General features: G+C 44.1%; 1 protein-coding gene and 1 long non-coding RNA gene across 7 annotated transcripts in view; one reads left to right on the top strand and one right to left on the bottom strand.

Moving 5' to 3' along the window:
• Positions 1–21,077, bottom strand: part of TAMM41 (TAM41 mitochondrial translocator assembly and maintenance homolog) — a 148,121-nt gene that overhangs the window by 21,488 nt on the left and 105,556 nt on the right. For 3 of the 6 annotated variants that reach the window (XM_079967331.1, XM_079967332.1, XM_079967333.1), the window contains 2 exons: positions 11,189–11,368; positions 10,491–10,583 (listed from right to left, as the gene is read on the bottom strand). The exons of 1 other annotated variant lie outside the window; for it this stretch is intronic. In XM_079967331.1, coding sequence (XP_079823457.1) covers positions 10,491–10,583; positions 11,189–11,362 — 267 coding nt within the window. In that variant the 5' untranslated portion in view covers positions 11,363–11,368. Of the gene's footprint in view, positions 1–1,531; positions 1,897–10,490; positions 10,584–11,188; positions 11,369–13,638; positions 13,858–21,077 lie in introns of those variants that run through there. 2 more of the 6 variants (XM_079967330.1, XM_079967335.1) reach the window with 2 other exon arrangements.
• Positions 14,021–21,077, top strand: part of LOC307211086 — a 109,538-nt gene continuing 102,481 nt past the window's right edge. Inside the window, exons 1-2 of the long non-coding RNA XR_013836279.1 lie at positions 14,021–14,089; positions 15,761–15,889. This is a non-coding gene — a long non-coding RNA (uncharacterized lncRNA). The remainder of the gene's footprint in view (positions 14,090–15,760; positions 15,890–21,077) is intronic.

The raw sequence follows: 21,077 nt of genomic DNA on the forward strand, positions 1-21,077 counted from the left end.
GAGGTTGTTCTGTTGGCACAAGCATTTCTGCTTATCCAATGGAACAAATCTTCCTTCCCCTTCCCCCATACACTGTTCTGAGGATGCTCCCAACCCTCCAGAGGAGATCTGGAGAAGATACAGGGGTGAGGGAGAAAGCCATATTGCACAAAGTCCTTCCACTCGCTTCCACAAGCAGAAAGGGTTAGTTAAATCCAGCCCTATAACAATACCCATACACTTCTGCATCAACTTATATTCCATTTTAGAAAATGCCTGAATATTTGAGTTTGATGAAGTTAAAAACATGGCTTTTGCTTTGCTTTATCATATAAGAATTTTGTTGACACTTTAGTAAAAAAAAAAAAAAAAGGATACTGCCTTATAACAGGTCAGATTTGTCCACATAGCTACCTCTGACTGGCAGCCACTCTCCAGAGTCTCTGACAGGAGCCTTTCACACCACTTTCTACCTGATCTTTCCAAATGGAGGTGAAAGGGAATGTATTGGCACATGTGGCCCTTCCACCTACATAGACATGAATAGGAAGACATGCCATGGGTGAAAGGTTATCACTCATGGCACTAACACACTATTAGTCTGGCCTGAACATTTGTACTGCAATGTTTGTCTGCAATACTGATGAAACGTCATCATTTGTAACCAGTTCTGACATATGCTGGAAAAGCTCCAATTGAAGCACATTCTTCTACCGCTTGAGTCATCAACTAGAACAGACAAGGTGACAAACTTACTTCCGTTTTCTGTGATCGAGATCCAAAGAACTGTGAAACTAGAACAAGGGAGCCCACGGGAGGAGAGCTGGACCTGCTCTTGAACATTAACAGCCCACACCCACCATGGAAATGGCTTTTGAAAGCAAGGAGAATTTCTGAAGTTTGATATGGGATAGTGGTCAGCAGTTCACAGTCAGAAGTTCCACTAACGTAGCACAAGTTGCCTTCCTAAGCAGCTCTTTGGATCCCAGCATATATTTCTTCTGCTGTAGCAACAAGAGACAATCTCGGAGGCCTTTGCAATTTACTTGGATAAAATAAACACATGAACCCTCGCACATTTGTAGGTGGCTTTGATTTAAAAAGACAAAAATGGAAAACCAGTCTCAAAGATGCTGAAGAGTAATACATTGATAGGTGGGACGCAGGTGGCGCTGTGGGTTAAAGCCTCAGCGCCTAGGGCTTGCCGATCGAAAGGTCGGCGGTTCGAATCCCTGCGGCGGGGTGCGCTCCCGCTGCTCGGTCCCAGCGCCTGCCAACCTAGCAGTTCGAAAGCACCTCCGGGTGCAAGTAGATAAATAGGGACCGCTTACCAGCGGGAAGGTAAACGGCGTTTCCGTGTGCGGCTCTGGCTCTGGCTCTAGCTCTGGCCAGAGCAGCGATGTCACGCTGGCCACGTGACCCGGAAGTGTCTCCGGACAGCGCTGGCCCCTGGCCTCTTAAGTGAGATGGGCGCACAACCCCAGAGTCTGTCAAGACTGGCCCGTACGGGCAGGGGTACCTTTACCTTTACCTTTAATACATTGATGACCACCTCGTTTTGCTACAGAGAGGTCTTTCTCAGAAGCTTTTACGTTCCTTCGCAATTTCAGCAATTTCAAAACCGATGTTTTTGTAAATGGAAACATGGAAACCCCTGAAGGAGGTCTGTTTAGGTGGAAAAAGTGATGGTCATTTGAACATTACTCTTGGGCATCTTTGAGATTCTTTCTCCTGTTTTGTCTTTTTCCTTGGATGCTTCCTGTTTCTCACTTGCGTGTGTGATTTAATTTGAGGCAATCTGCATACCACTGTGTTGCATTTGTCCATAGAATAATCAATGTTGTAAACATATTTACACAGTTATGCAATTTCCCTCCAGATTTTGCCCTGCACGATGAAGGAATAAGTATTGCCTCTAACCAAATTACCCTTTTCTTCTATTTTTTTTTTTAAAGTTTCCACAAGATGATTGTAGAGTGAAGGAGACAGCTGGAGCTAGACTGCAATGAAACAAATAGACTGATATTATTACAGTGTGCAGTTTTCGCAAACATTTAGAAGGTATATGGGTAAAAGCAAGTCCATGACAAAGAGATGATTGTATCCAGAACCTCACAAGCTTAAACCAGAGCCAATGATATATATTTCTGAACACAACCCTCGAGACCCAAAACGAATCTGTGGGGCATACAATATCATTATTCTTCCATTATCTCCCCCCTGCATTTGAAGTGTGGTTTTTGTTAGCGACACAAAATCTGAACCATCTGAATAGTTAAAGGTAAACTGGTCCTGGGAGAGGCTATTTGAACACATGCTTTCAATTTGCTTTCCTACATGTTTTTAAAAGCCTAATTTTACAAACAAGCATTTTTCCTCCTCCTTGGGGGGGGGGGAGTCAATACAATCTTCTAGAGCTGAAAATGGCAGCTGAGAAGACAATAGGGGAATACAGTGAAAGACCAGCTGCTTTTGCTGTCTGTCTAACGGCCAAATTACACAGCCAGTTGAATAGTCAAGTGACCAAACAGCCAGTTTCTATTGAGAATAACTGTGTTTATATGCTAGGAAAAAGCCCAACATATAATAGCTTATCTGCTTGACTGAGAGGGGGGAAATGAAGAAATGTGGTCTTCTGACTCAATCCTTTCACTTGATTTACACTACTCGCCATCTCATATTGAAGAGTCAAAACTAGAAGTTTGCTGTTTTTAAAAAATATGTTCATTTTAACCTCTGATTCAGCAAGAGTAATTGTAACCATGTTCTGGGGATGCGAGTCAGAGAGAGAATCCTGTATAAATGTATTAAAGGGGGTCTTCACCATATACAACTATGAACCTATAAAATAGGCAATGCAACCCACTCAAACATTTTACTCCATTGAACACAGTGGGCCTTGGTCTAAATTAAGCATGTAGAGGTTTCATCTGTTTGATGGTTCCTTATGTAACATTTTCTTATAAAGACCTTACTTATTCTTACATGCATGCACCCCCCCAGGGGCTTTGGGATGTTCATTCCCCTCAAAAGTCCTGTCACAAGGTGTGGCATGTTATATCATGCTGCATTTCTGCTGGGAAGGGGGTGGGTTCTATTAAAAATACTGTATTTTCAGGGCCTATTATCCTTTCATCACAAATGATTTGGCTTGCCAAAATTCATGAAGAGATGTTGCAAACAAGGATCCAGTTAAAGGAGGGAAGAACACACTTTGCACACAGTGTTAATCTGTGGCATAATCAGTTAAGTATCTGAGACTGCCCCGTAGTGGAGGGGGAAACACAGAGAAGCACAGGTCTGGGACTTCCTTTTTCAGAGCAGGAACAATGACATTATCAGCCAAAGTGACAGGATAACTGATGGATTGTCCTTGCTCTGGCAAGTGAATTAATATGGTAATCAGAAATGTGAGTTTGTTTGTGACAAATCTGCAGAGGTAATCAGAGACCAGATGCTTTCTTCCTTTTTTTGTGTGTGGATGGGATTCTGATTTCAGGCTAGCAATTTAAAGGGCAAGAATTCTTTGCAAGAAGCAAGCAGTTAAATTTCAGCTGGCCAAATGTGCTCTATGAGATGAACCTACATAGTCAGAAGCAAGTGTCACTGAGTTTGATGGAGCTGACTCGCAAGAAACTATCGTATTTACTCGCGTATAATGCCTCATCAAATCTAATGCACACCTTAATTTTTGCAACGCAATTTGGCCAAAAAAGGTGCGCATTAGATTTGAGTAAATAAGGTATACCATATTTTTCGCTCTACAAGACACACTTTTTCCCTCCTAAAAAGCAAGGGAAAATGTGTGTGTGTCATATGGAGCGAATGCAGGGGGGAGGCAGGCGGGAAAAGCCCCCAAGAGCTGCACACAAGCTCCGTGCGCTCTTGCGGGCTTTTCCCCAGGAGGGAGAAGGGACTAACTGGCCGCATCAGTCCCTTCTCCCACCTCCCAGAAAAGCCAGGAGAAGCCGCACAGCCCCTTTAAAGAGCGTGCGGCTTTCGCTGGAGCCTGGAGAGAGGCAGGCGTCGGTGCGCACCGACCCCTCTCGCTCTCCAGGCTTCAGGGATAGCCCCGCGCAGCCCCTCCGGCAGGGAGAGGCTGCATGGGGCTATGGCTTCCTCTTTAGCCCCGCAGCCTCTCCCGGCAGAGAGAGGTTGTGTGGGGCTAAAGAAGAAGCCAAAACAGCGAGCGGGATCCATTCTGCTTGCTGCCTTTGCTTGTGCCATAGCTGCGCGCAACCCCTCCGGTAGGGAGAGGCTGCACAGCCTGTATGCTGCTCTTTGGGGCTGGGAGGGGGGGAAATAAGATTTTTTTTCTTGATTTCCCACCCTAAAAACTAGGTGCGCCCTAAGGTCCAGTGCATCCTATGGAGTGAAAAATACGGTACATAAAATTGCAGTCATGCAGATCCTAATATATAGTGGTGGTGGTGGGGTTGCAGTCAGGATAAGTACTATATACTTAGAGTAGATCTGTGGAAATGAATAAACATAGCTTTCTTAGGGCCATTCATTTCAATGGGCCCACTGTGAGTAGAACTTAATGGAATACAACCCTGGGTATTGTTATGTATTGCGCGCTGTCAGTCTCTCTCTGTGTGTGTTGAAATATATAAAAATATTTTAAAATTGTCCAGTAGCACCTTAGAGGGGGCGCGGGTGGCTCTGTGGGTTAAACTACAGAGCCTAGGACTTGCTGATCAGGAGGTCAGCGGTTCGAATCCCCGCGACGGAGTGAGCGCCCGTTGCTCGGTCCCTGCTCCTGCCATCAAAGTGCAAGTAGATAAATAGGTACTACTCCGGTGGGAAGGTAAACGGCGTTTCCGTGCGCTGCTCTGGTTCGCCAGAAGTGGCTTAGTCATGCTGGACACATGACCCGGAAGCTGTACGCCGGCTCCCTCGGCCTATAGAGCGAGATGAGCGCCGCAACCCCAGAGTCGGTCACGACTGGACCTAAAGATCAGGGGTTCCTTTACCTTTACCTCCTTAGAGACCAACTAAGTTTGTTCTTGGTATAAGCTTTTGTGTGCATACACACTTCTTCAGATACACTGAAACAGAAGTCACCAGACCCTTATATATAGTGGGGTGGGGTTTTTCTCAGGAGGGTAGTAGGAGATGGGTGATTGATTCAATGGGTACAGTAAACCTGTTAACGACTGCAATTAGCCCCACAGGAAAAAGCAAGGGATAATATGCAGGTGATTAGCGTATGTAATGAGACAGGAATTCAATATCTCTATTCAAACCAGGTCTCTCCATAGTTTTCAGTTTAGTGTTAAGTTGTAATTCAGCAACTTCTCTTTTAAGTCTGTGTCTGAAATTCTTTTGTAATAAGATAGCTGCTTTGAGATCCGTATTGAATGTCCTGGGAGTCTGAAGTGTTCTACTGCCCGGACACTGAGGTCAAGTGCCGAGGGTCTTCTGGCAGTTCCCTCGCTGCGAGAAGCCAAGTTACAGGGAACCAGGCAGAGGGCCTTCTCGGTAGTGGCACCCGCCCTGTAGAACGCCCTTCCACCAGATGTCAAAGACAACAACAACTACCAGACTTTTAGAAGACATCTGAAGGCAGCCCTGTTTAGGGAAGCTTTTAATGTTTAACAGACTATTGTATTTTATTATTTTGTTGGAAGTTTCCCAGAGTGGCTGGGGAAACCCAGCCAGATGGGTGGGGTATAAATAAATAAATAATTCTCTGTCTTGTGATTCCTGATGTCAGATTTATGTCCATTTATCCTTTGGCGTAGGGTCTGGCCTGTTTGTCCAATACAGAGAGCTGAAGGGCACTGCTGGCATTTGATGGCATACACAATGTTAGAAGATGAGCAATTAAATAGGCCTCAGATGGTATGTTTGATATTGTTGGGTCAGTGATGGTGTTGTCTGGGTGTATGTGGCAGTGAAGTTGGCATCTGGGTTTATTGCAGGCTCTGGCACCAGGGTCCATGTTAAGTCTGCTTGCTGTATTATTGTGGGTGAGGTGTGTGTGTGTGTAATAATGGATGAACACCAGATGCCTGCATTTTTGTATTCTCTTTGGGGGGATGGGGTTGTCATGATGGACTCCTGCACTTCGAAGTGCTAGATAGCATACTTTAAAAAGACCTCCTACTGTGATCCTTGAGAGCTCTGCCAGGCAATGCAGAGCAATGATCTTATTCTGAATAATGATCTTATTCTGCATAAGAAAGCTTCATCCATAGAGGTATAGTGCCTCTGAAGCTATCATGGACATGTAAGTGGACTTTCATAAGTGCAGCTGAGATGGAACAGGTAGAAGGAGCTATAAGTAGGAGGAGCTTGGGACTATGTGACAGGAGTAGCTTGGATAGTGCCTCCCACTTTCAAGAAGCACCAGAAGTATCTGCCATTCCTCAGCAGCCAGGAAACTTTACATATTCAGAAGATGGGACAGCAGATCATAAAGTTTTAACAGGATGGATGTTTTCTACAAGCCTCAATTGGGCTGCAGAAAAACCCTGTGTTTACCCAGTTCTTCAACATGAGGTTAGATGAGAACTTGGCTAATCAATCTTATGTGGTGTCCAAAGCAAAAAGCCAGCAAACTCTTGAGACACAGCCAGAGAGGCCTGGGAAGAAGAAAAGAGCTCACAATTCTCAATAGCCATTTGTGTCCTACTAGAGATGTTCTCATCTGAACTATGCGGCTCATATTAGCACTGCTGCAAGAGTATACCAAACTAAGGGAAATTAACACATTGGAGAGCGGGACTTGGCTTATATTGCCCACTCCATAGAGACAGAAAAAACACAGAAACATTAACTAGCTGGGACACAATCTTGTAGCGGAACACTAGGAATTATTCTGCTTGAATCCCTGCTAAAGCAGGGGGAAACCCATATGAGCTGTTCAGTCATGTTTAATATATCACTGTCAGATTTGTGCAAAGGGTTTGTTTTTCAACATTCAGGTTTGTATTGACTGTAAATCACACAGTGGAAACAGTCGATAAAAAGGTATTGCATCACAAACCTGAAACATCAGATGGGAATGCTTTCATGTTCAGATGGGTGGCATATTTCAAAGGCTTCAAAGATCAGCCCTAAAGCTGTTGTCACCAAGGTTTGAAAAACCAACATCCAACTAAAATAACAATATCTACGAGTGACATTAGTTAAAATTTCCAGCAGCAACTACAAATTACTGGTTAATTTTGCAAGTTTAGATCTGGACACAAATTCCAAGAAGAAAAAGAAGATCATGTTGACCCAGAATGGAACAACCGAAAGAAAACCTAGAACCAGAGAAGGCATTTATATTTATTGGATTTGCATTCTGTTTTTATTTATACTTCTAGGGCAAGATTGAATGTAGCATGAGTAGACATCTGCTCACTTCTCCTTCCTGTCCTCCACCCTGCAGTTTCCACCAGCAAAATCTGCTCTGAACTTTAGAGACACTGAGGGCTGGAGGGGGAAGTTGAGAAAGCCAATCTTCTGTTGCACAAGCAAGCCAACATCACCGAACACTGCCTTTCGTTTCACTGATTCCCAGAAGTTCAAAGCAGGCTTAAGATAGGTAAAGTGTGAAAAATGCTAGGGATCTACTTTCCTACACACTTAAGCCAAGTCACAAAATGCCTCTTCAGACAGAATGATCTTACAAAAGTTTCAAAGAGACACTGGGTACGAATTTAGACATGTTATGTCCTATGCGGTACAGTCCTCCCAGAGATCATTCCACTGGAAAATATTCACTAGGTTAGACTGAATGGAAGCACTACTCATCAAGGTCTCCCTGCATATGGAAAATTGATATATTTTTTATAAGGGGACTTTGAAACAAGTGATTCCCATGCACATTCCAAAATGGTGGAATCCTGGGAGAAGTGAATAGGGGAAATAGAACAAACACCCAAATATGTAACCATGTTTTTACTAAAAATTGTGCACTGCTTGAGGAACTTCAGTTGAAGTTAAAAAACTAAATATTTGATGAAATCGTAAACTTAAGTTTTACTTAGTCCCCAGAAGAATAGCAACATGAATGCTCATTTGTTTTCTGAACTTGTAACACAGACAAACAAAGAAGAGTGGGCTTGTTTTGTTCTCAAAATCAAAGGCAAGAAAAAGTATCTTCCATGAATTTTACTGGAAAGGACCAATGAATAATTTCCATCAACTCCCACTAATGATTTCATATATTGTAGCAGAAGAATATTAAATACATATTAAAAACATTAAAATACAAAAAGAAGTCAGCTGGGAATTCATAGGCAACTAAAAAGTATCACTTAAGACTATACCCAGAGCAGATTCCCCACCCCCACCCCTTTCTGTCATCAGAATTCCAAACTGAATTTAGAGTCTCTCTCTCTCTCTCCTTTTGACTTAACTCTGCTTCCATCTAGTGGTCACTTGGAACACTTGATATGAACTTTTGTGTAGTTGTCACTGACATTTCACCAGGCACTTTTAAAGCTCAGAACTCTTTATCCTATGGGACGTGGGTGGTGCTGTGGTCCAAACCACAGAGCCTAGGACTTGCCGATCAGAAGGTCGGCGGTTCAAATCTAGCAGTTCGAAAGCACGTCAAAGTGCAAGTAGATAAATAGGTACCACTCCGGCGGAAAGGTAAACAGCGTTTCCGTGCGCTGCTCTGGTTCGCCAGAAGCGGCTTAGTCATGCTGGCCACATGACCCAGAAGCTGTCTGCAGACAAGCGCTGGATCCCTCGGCCAATAAAGTGAGATGAGCGCTGCAACCCCAGAGTCGTCCGCGACTGGAATTAACGGTCAGGGGTCCCTTTACCTTTACTCTTTATCCTTAAAGCACCTGATTCAGAGTATGGGAGTGTGGCACTCTATATATTGTTGCAGTTGAGCTCTAATCAGCCCCAGCCAGCATGGTCAGAGATAGGATTGGAGTCGAACAACGTCTAGAAAGCCACAGGTACCCACCTGTGACTTAAAGACACCAATAAACTGGTGTGACCAACTATTATGGGTTAAGATCTTCCATCAGGTATGAAACTCACACAATACTTTTGGGAAATTATTATCTTTTAGCTTAACTCTGTATCCACTACCCTGAACTCCTGGCAGCATACAAACATGATCAATAATATGTTTAAATATAGACCGGGCATTTCCAAATTCTTTCCCAAGAGTGCAAAAAGGTCACAGGAAGAGATGTGGGAATGGAGGAACTGAGAGCCAAGTGATAACAGCACTCCCGTTGGATACCAATGTACCTGTTTCAGGGTAACTCGCATGTGTTTCCAACGGCTTGGCAAAGGACAGTACAATCTGGTTCCAAAACTCTGAAGTTACTTGTCAAACTACATACATTAGTTCCGCACACACATCATATTAAACCATAATTCAAATCAAGCTATGGTTTGATGCAAATAAGCAGTGTGGTGGCGCATGCTGCTCAAGTGTTCCCAAGGCACATCTCTTCCACTGCTACTACGCCACAGATACAACAAGCCAAAGTCCAGCTTGCTGTGCTATCCAAACCCAAGTTTACGGTGCGCTTCCTCCCAAGGTTTGTTCTTGCCTGTCACTCATGGTGGCAGACTCAGTTGCACACCAAGGGAGGAGAGCCATGGGAACTTTTGACCAGCAGTCACCACCATACTGCTCATTCACATCAAACTATGGTTTAATGCTACATTCAAACCAGGCCACTACATGATGCATGGTTTTGTTTTAAAAAGGTGTACTTCATTAAAAGGTAAAGGTAAAGGTACCCTGACAGTTAAGTCCAGTCGCAGATGACTCTGGGGTTGCGGCGCTCATCTTGCTTTACTGGCCGAGGGAGCCGGCGTTTGTCCGCAGACAGTTTTTCCGGGTCATGTGGCCAGCATGACTGAGCCACTTCTGGCGAAACCAGAGCAGCGCACGGAAACACCTTTTACCTTCCCGCCGGAGCGGTACCTATTTATCTACTTGCATTTTTGGCGTGCTTTCGAACTGCTAGGTTGGCAGGAACTGGGACCGAGCAACGGGAGCTCACCCCATCATGGGATTCGAACCACGAACCTTCTGATCGGCAAGTCCAAGAGGTTCAGTGGTTTAGACTCTTATTTTAAAGAAAAAGTAGCGGTGAGCTCCCTGATTAGGAATGTGTTCCTGTGTTGGCCCCTGCGGTAGCTCCCTGCTGAAAATTCACCTACCCAACACTGCTATTTGCCTTCAATTGTACTGTTCACTGAAATTAAACAGCACCTTGAGCAAACTGCCACATAGAGGAAGGAATTTGTGGAGGCCCAATTCAGACTGTAGTCCCACAGCTGCTTTTTCTCCAAAACAGAAGTGGCCATTTGAACACTAACATGAATAATGTAACATGTAGCTCAACCCTCAGATGGAACGCAATAACAACTTTATCAGCATTTCACTTTACTTATGCCACAAATTTACATTCCAAACACCACAGTAAGAGTACAGCCTATGGCCACTTATCCCTCCACCATGTTTTTGAAATAGTTTTCCTGTAGTTATGGTTTATGGTCATTTTAAATGAGAAAACAAGTCTTAGCAGTACCGGCTTTTGCAGTCGTCCAGCTACATAGAGTGTTTTCCAGCGAAGCAAATCTTCAATCAGAACATCAGTACTAATAACACCATATTTTATAACCTGGAACATGCAAAAATGAGAGCTGGATCACATTAGGTGTAAATAAAAGACAAATATACATCTGCCAAAAGCAAATTAGGTTTGCACAAAGGCTGAATCTTTTGAAAATTCTTTTGGGGAAATTATTCTCAAAGCACGAGGTAGGTTTTTTTTGTCTCTTTTGTTAAGAACCATCCTAAGAAGCAGCAGAGGGGCACACACTGTGAAGTCTTTTTCATCAGAAACTTTCCATGGGAAAATCACTTCTCTCCCCTGTTCTCCCCATAACCTTTCTGCAGAGTCTCTTATCTAACCTTCAAGGTGCCTCTTGATATTTAAACAGTTACCTTCCTTGGAGTCCCAAAACTAACTTAGTTTTGAACCTATCTTTCGTGATGGAAAGAGTCATAAAAGTTGTTTTATTGTAATAAAATCTAAAACAAAGATTAAAATAACCACAATTTAAATCAATTAATCCCGTTTTCATAGAACATATTGCCTTTCAAAAGAATTTTCGTCTCGGTAATAAAGCTCTCACAGAGCAAAAGCCTGAATGAGTCAATCACTAAACTTGTGCACTGGGGACAAACCCAAATAACAGCAAAGATGCCACCTATATTACTTACCCTGCCATTACAAGGCACTAGTGTATTGTAGTAAATCCCTGCTCCATAGTTCTGGACATTACTGATTGGCTTGGGCCCAAAATATTTTAGAAAGGAATAATGATTACGATTCTTTAACAGGTTCATCATATGCCATGTCACAGAATCATCAACAGCAAACACAAAGTCCAGCATATTGTTCTGTAAAATAAAAAAGATGACAGAATGCATAGGTTTTTTTGCTTACAATCACAAGACACTCCTGAACCATGTTAAACACCAGAAGGCAACATAAAGATCTGAAACAAAAAAATGAAGAAACACATAAGAAAACACACACACTCACACACCTGCAAGTAAAAGCTAACAAAGCACGTTTGTCCACTCCGTGTTGCATCCAGATTAAATTAGGTCCCATTCAAATCCAGACTAAGGTTTCCATTAAAATCAGTGTGAAGAATTACCGTATTTTTCTCTCCAGAGGATGCACTGGACCATAGGACGCACCTTGTTTTAGAGGGGGAGAACAAGAAAAAAAAATCTACCCCTCTCTGCCCAACGCCCCTTCAGCGAAGCGGCAGAAGGCGCTGCGCAGAGAGGGCGAGAATTTCCCCCCTCTTGTTTTCCCTCTAAAACAAGGTCTGTTCAAGGTGCGTTCAGTCGCCTTCAGGCGGCTACCTTGGAAGCCTGGAGAGCGAGAGGGGTCGGTTCCTTTCGACCTGCTCCGCGAGCTTCTCGAGGCTGCCGGGGAAGCCAGGAGCTATGGCTTCTTTAGGCCTGCGCACCCTCTCCCAGCTGGAGAGGTGGCGCGCGGCAAAAGAGGCTGCTGCCATAGCTGCGCGCCACCTCTCTGGCAGGGAGAGCCTGCGCGCGGCTATGGCAATACCCCCACCTCCTGCAAAAGCCCACAGGAGCTGCACACCCTTTAAGGAGCGCGCGGCTCCTGTGGGCTTTTCTACAAGGAGGGAGAAGGGACTGACCGGCCGCGTCAGTCCCTTCTCCCTCCTGAGGAAAAGCCCACAAGAGCCGCACGGAGCTTGTGTGCGGCTTTTGGGGGCTTTTCCTGCCTGCCTCCTCCCTGCATTCGCTCCATAGGACGCACACACATTTCCCCTTCATTTTTGGAGGGGGAAAAGTGCGTCCTATAGAGTGAAAAATATGGTAGTCATTAATTTAGTCCCCACTTTAATTCAATGGGATTTAAGTGCAGGCTTTGGATTGGACACAGGCTAACTATAGAGAACAGTGGTACCTCGGGTTAAGAACTTTATTCGTTCTGGAGGTCTGTTCTTAACCTGAAACTATTCTTAACCTGAGGTACCACTTTAGCTAATGGGGCCTCCCACTGCTGCCGTTGCACAATTTCTGTTCTCACCCTGAAGCAAAGTTCTTAACCCGAGGTACTATATCTGGGTTAGCAGAGTCTGTAACCTGAAGCGTCTGTAACCCAAGGTACCACTGTACACGATGCATCAGCATCTGATGGCACTTAATAAAATTCAAGCCTCAGTGGTGTTTTGATACTTAATGGAAAACCTGAATCTGATACTATGCCCAAGATGTTCACTTACAACAGTGATTTTCAACCAGTGTGCTGTGGCACCCTGGGGTGCCTTGAATGATGGTCAGGGGTGCCACAGGCAACACTGGCCCTTGCCCCTCTCTCTTTCTCTCCCTCCTCTGATGCCCTCTTGCATCCTCTCCCTCAAGGGGAGGATTCCCAAGGAGAGGAGGCTGACGCTCCACAAGGGAGGGTGTTCAAAAAAGGCTGAGAGGCTGCCAGCTCTGCAGGCAAGGGGTGACCTAACTGGGCTCCTGAGCCCCACAGGGATGCTGCATAAAGAATGTAGTTGGTTAAGGAAGCGGTGGACTCAAAAAGGTTGAAAACCTCTGACTTAGCACAATTCCACTGATAACCCAATCAGTACAACACCACAGGCCACTATTAACACATTATTCACTATGGTTGTATTAGGAACCATCTAAGAAACAAATGGTTAAAAACAGTTGAAGCTAAGAGGGATAGGATTGCTACCTTAGAATGAGCCTTAAACTTAAAGGCTGCCAGACTCTAACCTCAATTAAGAGACTGTGGCTGCACTGTTTATTGGAAGCAAATCCCATTATAGACAGTGATAGCTATTTTCAAATAAACATGCATTGATAGACGCTGCTAGGTGCTGGTTTTACCTGCAATTAAAGATTGTGTTGCATGGATGGTGCTATGAAACAGATGGCGAAAAAACGAGGGGAGCTCTATTATGTTTTGCTGGGCTCATGAGGGTAGAATTGGGGAAGGGTAGGTTATTTTTAAAGCACACACACATCCCAGCTCCTTGCTCAGGAAGGCTGCAGAAAGAACAACTTCAAAAACGGCCGCCGCCTCTTGATCGCTCGCAGGTTTTACAGCTAAATAATAGGCATAGGACTCGCCCCTTCCCGTCCTAGGAGTCTATTCCAGCCCCACTTACCCCCGTTTCCACGGCAGAGGCCCCCGCTTGCTGAAAGACCCCGGACCCATAAGCAAAAGCTAGGCTGAGCTCTTGAGGGAAATGAGCCAGGATCCTGCGGAATTTCACCGCCGAGCTCTGCAAAGCCATGCGGCCAAAGTAAACAACGTGCGCCTTAAGCGCGCGCGGAGTCTTCGCAGGGCAGACTCAGCAGCTGGGAGGGCCGGGCGGAAGCAGCACGTCCTCCAACGTCCACGCCAGTAGCTGAGGAAATAGAGGGCTTGAACCAAGAGGAAACCAAGGAGGCGTTCTGAAACCACAGCGCCCTCTCTGGTAGAGAGCTGCCTTGGGAGGCACCGCTTTCTGGTGCGCAATCCAGTCTACGCAGAAAATACCGGTGATGAATTCCCTGGGGCTTGAGACCAGATAAACAGGGATAGGAGTGTAGCCTGGCAGGAACCAAATTATATAGGCAGGCAGCACTGCGAGCAGAACTTTTTGGAGTAGAGTTACTGTTTTGGGGTGAAAAGTATACTCAGAGTTGAGAGTGGATTTCATGCTCTTTATTCAGTTCATAGTGGTGAGGAGGAATGAAAGTTCCCCCAAAATATCTGCTTTATATACATTATTTACACAATGGGCTGCACGTGATTGGCTAATTCCGGGATACTCCTGTAGGCCAATCAGGTTGTGGATTCACTTCCACCTGGAGCTGGATTGGGTGGCTCCTGCGGACCAATCATACTGCTGCATTGTTCTAGGACCAATCAGACTGCTGCATTCTGAATCCTATTGTTCTAGGACCAACCAGACTGCTGCATTTTGGATCCTATTCAACTCAGTACATAACATGGGGAGTAAAGAAACCTGATTTTTTTATCTTTTTTTTATCCCACCACTCACAGGTTCGGAAGATGGGGAAAGGCTTGTTCCCCTCGTTCACTTCATGCAGCCAATGCAATTGTTTATTGTTTAAAAAAATATATGTATAACTGTGTTAGGGTTGCATATCCCATGAGGCAGATCCACTAGCACAAGGACTTTCTATTGCACAAGGGAACTTTCCCTCCCTCTCCTTTCCCCACATACCCCCCCAAATCTGTTCTTGGGTTCTCAACCCTCTGGAGCAGACCTGGATGGTGCACAGGCCAGGGGGCGGGAGAGGTTCCATTGCATAAGTGGAAATCCTGCAGTACTATTTCATTGCATAATGCCTTATATATAGGTATAGGTAAGCAAATATTGAGGGAACTGTAATTATTGCCTATATACCTTCTTACTGGTATTTGACTGAATTGCCCAAATTACTCCTGTACTTTTTACACCACCGTTTGATCTAGAGGGATTCCAGCGACAGTTTACTTAACAATCATACTGCCGAAGCATGCATACTGAATATATTGAAATCTTTTAAAAGAATACACACATCATTTGAGGGTGTGTGTTTGGATTTAATGCAGCCTGATCCTGTTACTGCAGTCCCAGGCATCTAGGAGCAAATGCCACTGAACATTTCTGCTTAACTTAATTGTGGTTCAAGCTGTCAGAAATCAATGACCTGCCAAGCAGTAATAATATATGTAGATACAGATGGTCCTACTTGCTCTGAACTACCAAGCAATCTCATCTGATTATTCTGAATGTCAGATTGGCTATGAACCTTGGGGAACGCAGGGAACTGATAATTACTCAACCAGCTACTGTATGCTGCTGTCGGCAAAGTGTGATACGAAAGTTATTAAAAGCATACAGCAAAGCTTAAAAGGGCGGCTGCTCTTTTGCATACATTTTCATCTAGAGAGCCAAAGGACCTGCAGTACCTTCTGAGGAAATTTAGTCAAATTCTTTGAGAAAGGATCCAGCAGTGGCTGTCATTACAACTGGATCAGAGGCATTATGACACTGATTACTAGCTGCCAGCATGCAGAAGCTGGTGGGCTTCCCAGAGGTGTATGCCTGGCCACTGTAGGCTAGAGGCAGAATCCTGAAAGAAACTACAGCTGGGGCATCATTATTTTTAATGCTTCCCTTGTGCATTAAAAAAAGATTAAAAACAACAACTTCACCAGAGTAGCAAACTAGCACCATGTGGAACAGATTAAGCTATAAGCTTTCTCCCCAATGCACTGGTTTTCATTTACAGGTATTTCTTCTATGCCCAAGAGTGATGGAGAGTGGGAGTGCCTATGATTCTACAGAAACATGCACCAAAGAGTCCAGACACGACAGCAACTTAGAGAAGATGCTCTCTCAGTAGATGCCATTCAAAACTGTAAGAGACCGTCTGATTATTATATCTTTGAACAGGCAGAATGGTATGGTTGGCGGTGGTCTAGCATAGGGGTGCCCTCCAACTCCAAGCAGCATTTAGCATGGCCAATGGTCAGGGATGATGGGAACTGTAGTCCAGCAACATCTGAAGGGTGCCTTGGTCTAACGCAGCTTTTCTCAACCTGTGGGTCCCCAAATGTTGTCGAACTACAACTCCCATCACCCCTAGCTAGCAAAGCCAGAGCTCAGAGTTTTATGCATCTCTAGGTGAGCTTTAGGCAGCCCCACATAAACCAGTAATGTGTCTGGAACTCCATGATGTTGCAGAGGATTCTGGGATATATTGTTGTTTTCATTCAGTCAGTAATTTCTGGAAAAAAATATGGCCTTTCAATTTTTGGTCCATCTGGGGTTATATGAATGAGAGTTTCCAGCAAACTAGCAATATTACTTTAGCTGCTGGACCACCTTCCTCTTTATTCAATCAGCAGTTAAACCACTGGGCTGAATCCTTTGTACTTTCTGTGTCTATAGCAACACATTAATTCTTTTCTTCACGACCATCTTGTTTGCTTTCATCACCCTGTAATTGTCATTATCTGCTGTTTTCATAGTTGTTACATCACACCGGCTCTTGTAATTATGTAACAGTAGCCCAAAGCCCCCACATGAGGGCTTTGCAATTATGAATATATAATTTCTGTTTTCATCTCAGATTTTTGAAACATTTAAGTGAGCAAAACCCTTTGAGGATTCAAAGCCGTTGGCTTCCCAGACCCAGAGTATTCAGTGGCTGTTTCAGGCAGATATTTAATTCCCCAGCATATCAACTTAGACTGGTAATTCATGGCCCGTAATCAGGTTGGTCAAGTTTATATTAATTAAGAAATGAGTTTGTAGCATTTCTACCTTTGTGGCCTGTGTTTTCATTCTGTTATTAAGGCACAGTGTGGTACTAATTAGTCATAAATTTAGTTGATTAAAAAAAACTTCAGGGCAGCACCATGGGAATAGCCAGGATTTTTGTTAGTGGGGAGCAGGACTTGGTTGAGGGGCAGGACTTTTGTTAGAGGGAGCAGAACCAATGTGATTGGTCAGTTAAGTATTTGTTCTTTTACTTGATGGGGGGGTAGCTGCCCCCCCTGGCTATGCCCATGGGCAGCACCCAGGTTCTACTTGGAAATCTGAAGCAAAGTGTATTAGGCAAAACATAACACAGGATGCAACAGGGGGGTTGGAGACTTTGTGGGCATAAGAGGAAGTTCTCAAGAGTGTCATTGCACCCACAGGTATCACTCTGGAGACCATAGGTTTCATTAGTTCCTGGATCCCAAGCTGTGTGGGGCCTTTCCAATAGCACATTCCATAATGTGATTTCTATTCACTCATATAGGGACCCGGGTGGCGCTGTGGGTAAAACCTCAGCGCCTAGGACTTGCCGATTAAATGGTCGGCGGTTCGAATCCCCGTGGCTTGGTGAGCTCCCGTCGTTCGGTCCCAGCTCCTGCCCACCTAGCAGTTCGAAAGCACCCCTAAGTGCAAGTAGATAAATAGGGACCGCTTTATAGCGGGAAGGTAAATGGTGTTTCCGTGTGCTGTGCTGGTGCAGGCTCGCCAGAGCAGCTTCATCACGCTGGTCACGTGACCCGGAAGTGTCTCTGGACAGCACTGGCCCCCGGCCTCTTAAGTGAGATGGGCGCACAACCCTAGAGTCGGACACGACTAGCCCGAATGGACAGGGGTACCTATACCTTTACCTTTATTCACTCATATGCAGACTGTGATGATGTATTGCTCTGAGGGCTGCATAGCATGTAGTTTAAACAACGTAATGCAGAGTTCTATATTAATCTCTTACGCTTCTACCTCAATATAAAGCATATATGACTAAATGTGGATCTCAAAACTGGCAAGAATAATTTTCTGATATAATACCCATTTCCCACTCCTTAGCATAGAGAACAAAAATGGTGTGTGTGTGTGTGTGTGTTGTGTGTGTGTGTAATAACAGAGTGTTATCCTTGGGCTAAATCCACAGAGGTAGGGAACTATTCCAATAATAAATACTGTATGCTATATGCATCCAGCTGCAATTACAAACAACTACCACTTGATGTCCTCTTTTCTCAAAACTATCATAAATTTTTCAAAACCCTGCCGTTGCTTTTAATGTTGTTTGTTATTCCATTGAAAACACCCTTTTTGTGCTGGATTGGTGTTGCTAGTTTTTGTTGTCATGATAACATATATGCACTGTATTGTATATACACCATTTAGAGTACATTAGTCCCACTTTACAGCCAATGAATACTGAGGCTAGAAATACATGGCCAGGCCAAGATCAGTCAGTAAATCTATGGCACTAGAATAATAGCTGAGTAATAAAATAATTTCTCAGAGTAAAGCTAGCCTGCAGCTTACACACAATTGACTCGTGCTCATTCAGCTTTGAGCGCTTGGCAAAAGTATACACATACATATATAAAGGGGGCAGAAAATGGGCAGGCAACCAAGCAAAAAAAACTTTGGTAATCCTACCCACCACTGCACCCAATGGGTTCTGACTATATGCGATTTTGGCTTTAGGCATGAACCCTGAAATATTAACCCTACGTAATTTGAGAGCTTACTGTATATCCTTTCCTCTCACCACTGAACAAGTGATACTGTACAGTGGTGCCTCGCAAGACGAAAAGAATCCATTCCGCGAGTCTCTTCGTCTTGCGGTTTTTTCATCTTGCGAAGCAACCCTATTAGCGGCTATTAGCGGCTTAGCGGCTTAGAAAAAGGGGGGGGGGAGCGAAAAAAATTGCAAGACTCGCAAGACGTTTTCGTCTTGCAAAGCAAGTCCATAGGGAAATTCGTCTTGCGAAGCGCCTCGAAAAACGGAAAACCCTTTCGTCTAGCGGGTTTTTCGTCTTGCGAGGCATTCGTCTTGCGGGGCACCACTGTATTTCCTTTCTTTTCCGTCCCCTGCTTCCCCAGACACATAGGTTTCAGTAGGAGTTTGACTATGAACAGATTCTCCTTCTCCCTCCCCGTATTTTAATAGCATAGTAAGGCCATACATAGGAGAGGCTTTGTTACAAAAGACACATTTTCGTAATCACAGGTGGGCTCTCAATCCTTCTCCACCAAAGAAACCCCCCATTCCTAGTCTTGTTCTACCTCCAGCACCCCAATGAATGATCTATTCGCATTTAAGGCTCCAGCACAGTGGAAGAAAGCACTTTTCATTTTGTAGCCTTCATGCTAATGCTTTCTCAAGAAATTGCTGTGGTGGGAAAAGCTGGGGGAGGAAGCAATTATCTTGCCCAAATTCCTCCTGCCCTCCAGGGGGCTGTGAGAAACAGAGAGAGATAGTTGTACAAAAAGCATCTAACAGCACAAACTTTTACACATCTACTTAGAAGTAAATAAACAAGGCCAGATGGCACCACCTGCTTGCATGTACTTTTTAGGCCTAGGACCTGCTGGACTGGTTACAGGCGAGTTACAGATTTAATGAGAAGAGGATAAAATGTAGGTCAGCGTGACTTTAACGGGGCTTCCTCCCAAGTAAGTGAGCCCAGGAGTGGAACTTACTAACAAAGAGAAGACCTTTCAGAGGAGCATGATCCATCAGCAAATGCTTCAGCTTCAATTGCTCCAAAATTCAGCAGGCAGAATTGCTGGATGGGGTTCATTTCAGAGCACGTATAACCCGTTTTGCCAGTTCGTTTCCAGGCCCATTCAAGGTGATCATATTAGTGTTTAAAGTCCTAAATGATTCAAAGCCCAAATACCCGAAAGAGTGTTTGCTTCACTACAGACCCTTTTGGGTACTAAGATCTGCAGAGGATGCCCTCTTGTTGCCCTCAGAAGCTCAGGGTAGCAGCCCAGGAGAGGCTATTTGTGGCCTCCCCTAAGTTGTGGAAGTCCCCACAGGCATGGGTCTGGTACTTTCATTATACAGCTTTCAGCGAGCTGAAATGTGTATTTTTAGGACCCACCTTTTTTGTAATTTTAAGCTTTAAACTGTTTTTAATATGGAAGCTGGCCACTGGTAATATTTATTTACAACCTGCCCCTACTTGTTCTGTCCTGTCCCTGTTCTGCCCTCTTCCAGGTCCAAAATGACCAATGCTTTGGACACATGTCAATTGAATGCGTGCAAAATGGTCACTGCTTGTATAATATCTAAAGATTCCTATATTGATTTCTATATTCTTCTTCAGTAGAAATTCATTGAGTGGTTTACATTATAGGCTATTGATGTAATTAGAAATGGTCCTTGTCCTAAAGAGCCATATTTTTTAAATAAAAATATAAATAAATTGGCTAGTTCAGTAGGCCTTTACCTAAGAGGAAGCACCATTAATCCAATGTGGTTTACTTCTGAGTAGACTGGGCTTTGGCTTGCACAGCAAGAAACTGGTCTGAATAATGTGACATATGGTGCATGCTGGAACAGAAAAGCTGTTTAGAACGTATGACCTTCAGGTGCCTTTGCAGCCAGTAAGATGATTCCTTGTTTGCAATATAGTTGATTCTGCTAACCTGGAAATTCCATTTAATTAGCCTTTAAATTTGAAACACTCCTGCAGAAAGGCTGTTCTTTACCTGCATTTGGCAACTGCTTTTATTTCTTAGAGAAGCATTGCCTGAAGCCTTACTACTTTTATTAAAGCAGGAGTCTGAGAATTAATGTGTGCTGAGCAAATGGAGTTGTTGCTTGGTCTGGGAAGAATTACCCTTGCACTTTGAATGGTTGAGCACATTTTGATGTGCCTCCAAATGACCATAGCAAAGGTATGACCACCTCAGTAGATCTATTATGCCTCGCTCTCAGACTTCACAGAGGCTGCTCAATGAGTGGGGAGAGTGAATGTCCCTTCACCTTGTCACCTATGAAAACACTGTTCCTAGGACTGTATACTATGATTTACAGTTAGTAGTGGAAGTCAGTTAGCCAAACACAAAATCCTTCAGGAAATCTGAACCCTGTCAAAATAAAGCATCTGTTCTGGTGTGTAGTAACATCAGAAAGGCTATAATTTAAACTGGGTGTTCATTTTAGATGATGGCTGCTTCATTTATGGATTCTTTGGGTTCTAAAGATCTACTGTGACTGAAATATTTCAGTGTGAACCTTAAAAAGAAAGAATAAGATCAGAAATTATCAGTGGCTCGCCTAGTCACAGAGAGAG

This window comes from Podarcis cretensis (genome assembly GCF_951804945.1).
Source record: "Podarcis cretensis genome assembly, chromosome: 2".
Lineage (NCBI taxonomy): Eukaryota > Metazoa > Chordata > Lepidosauria > Squamata > Lacertidae > Podarcis > Podarcis cretensis.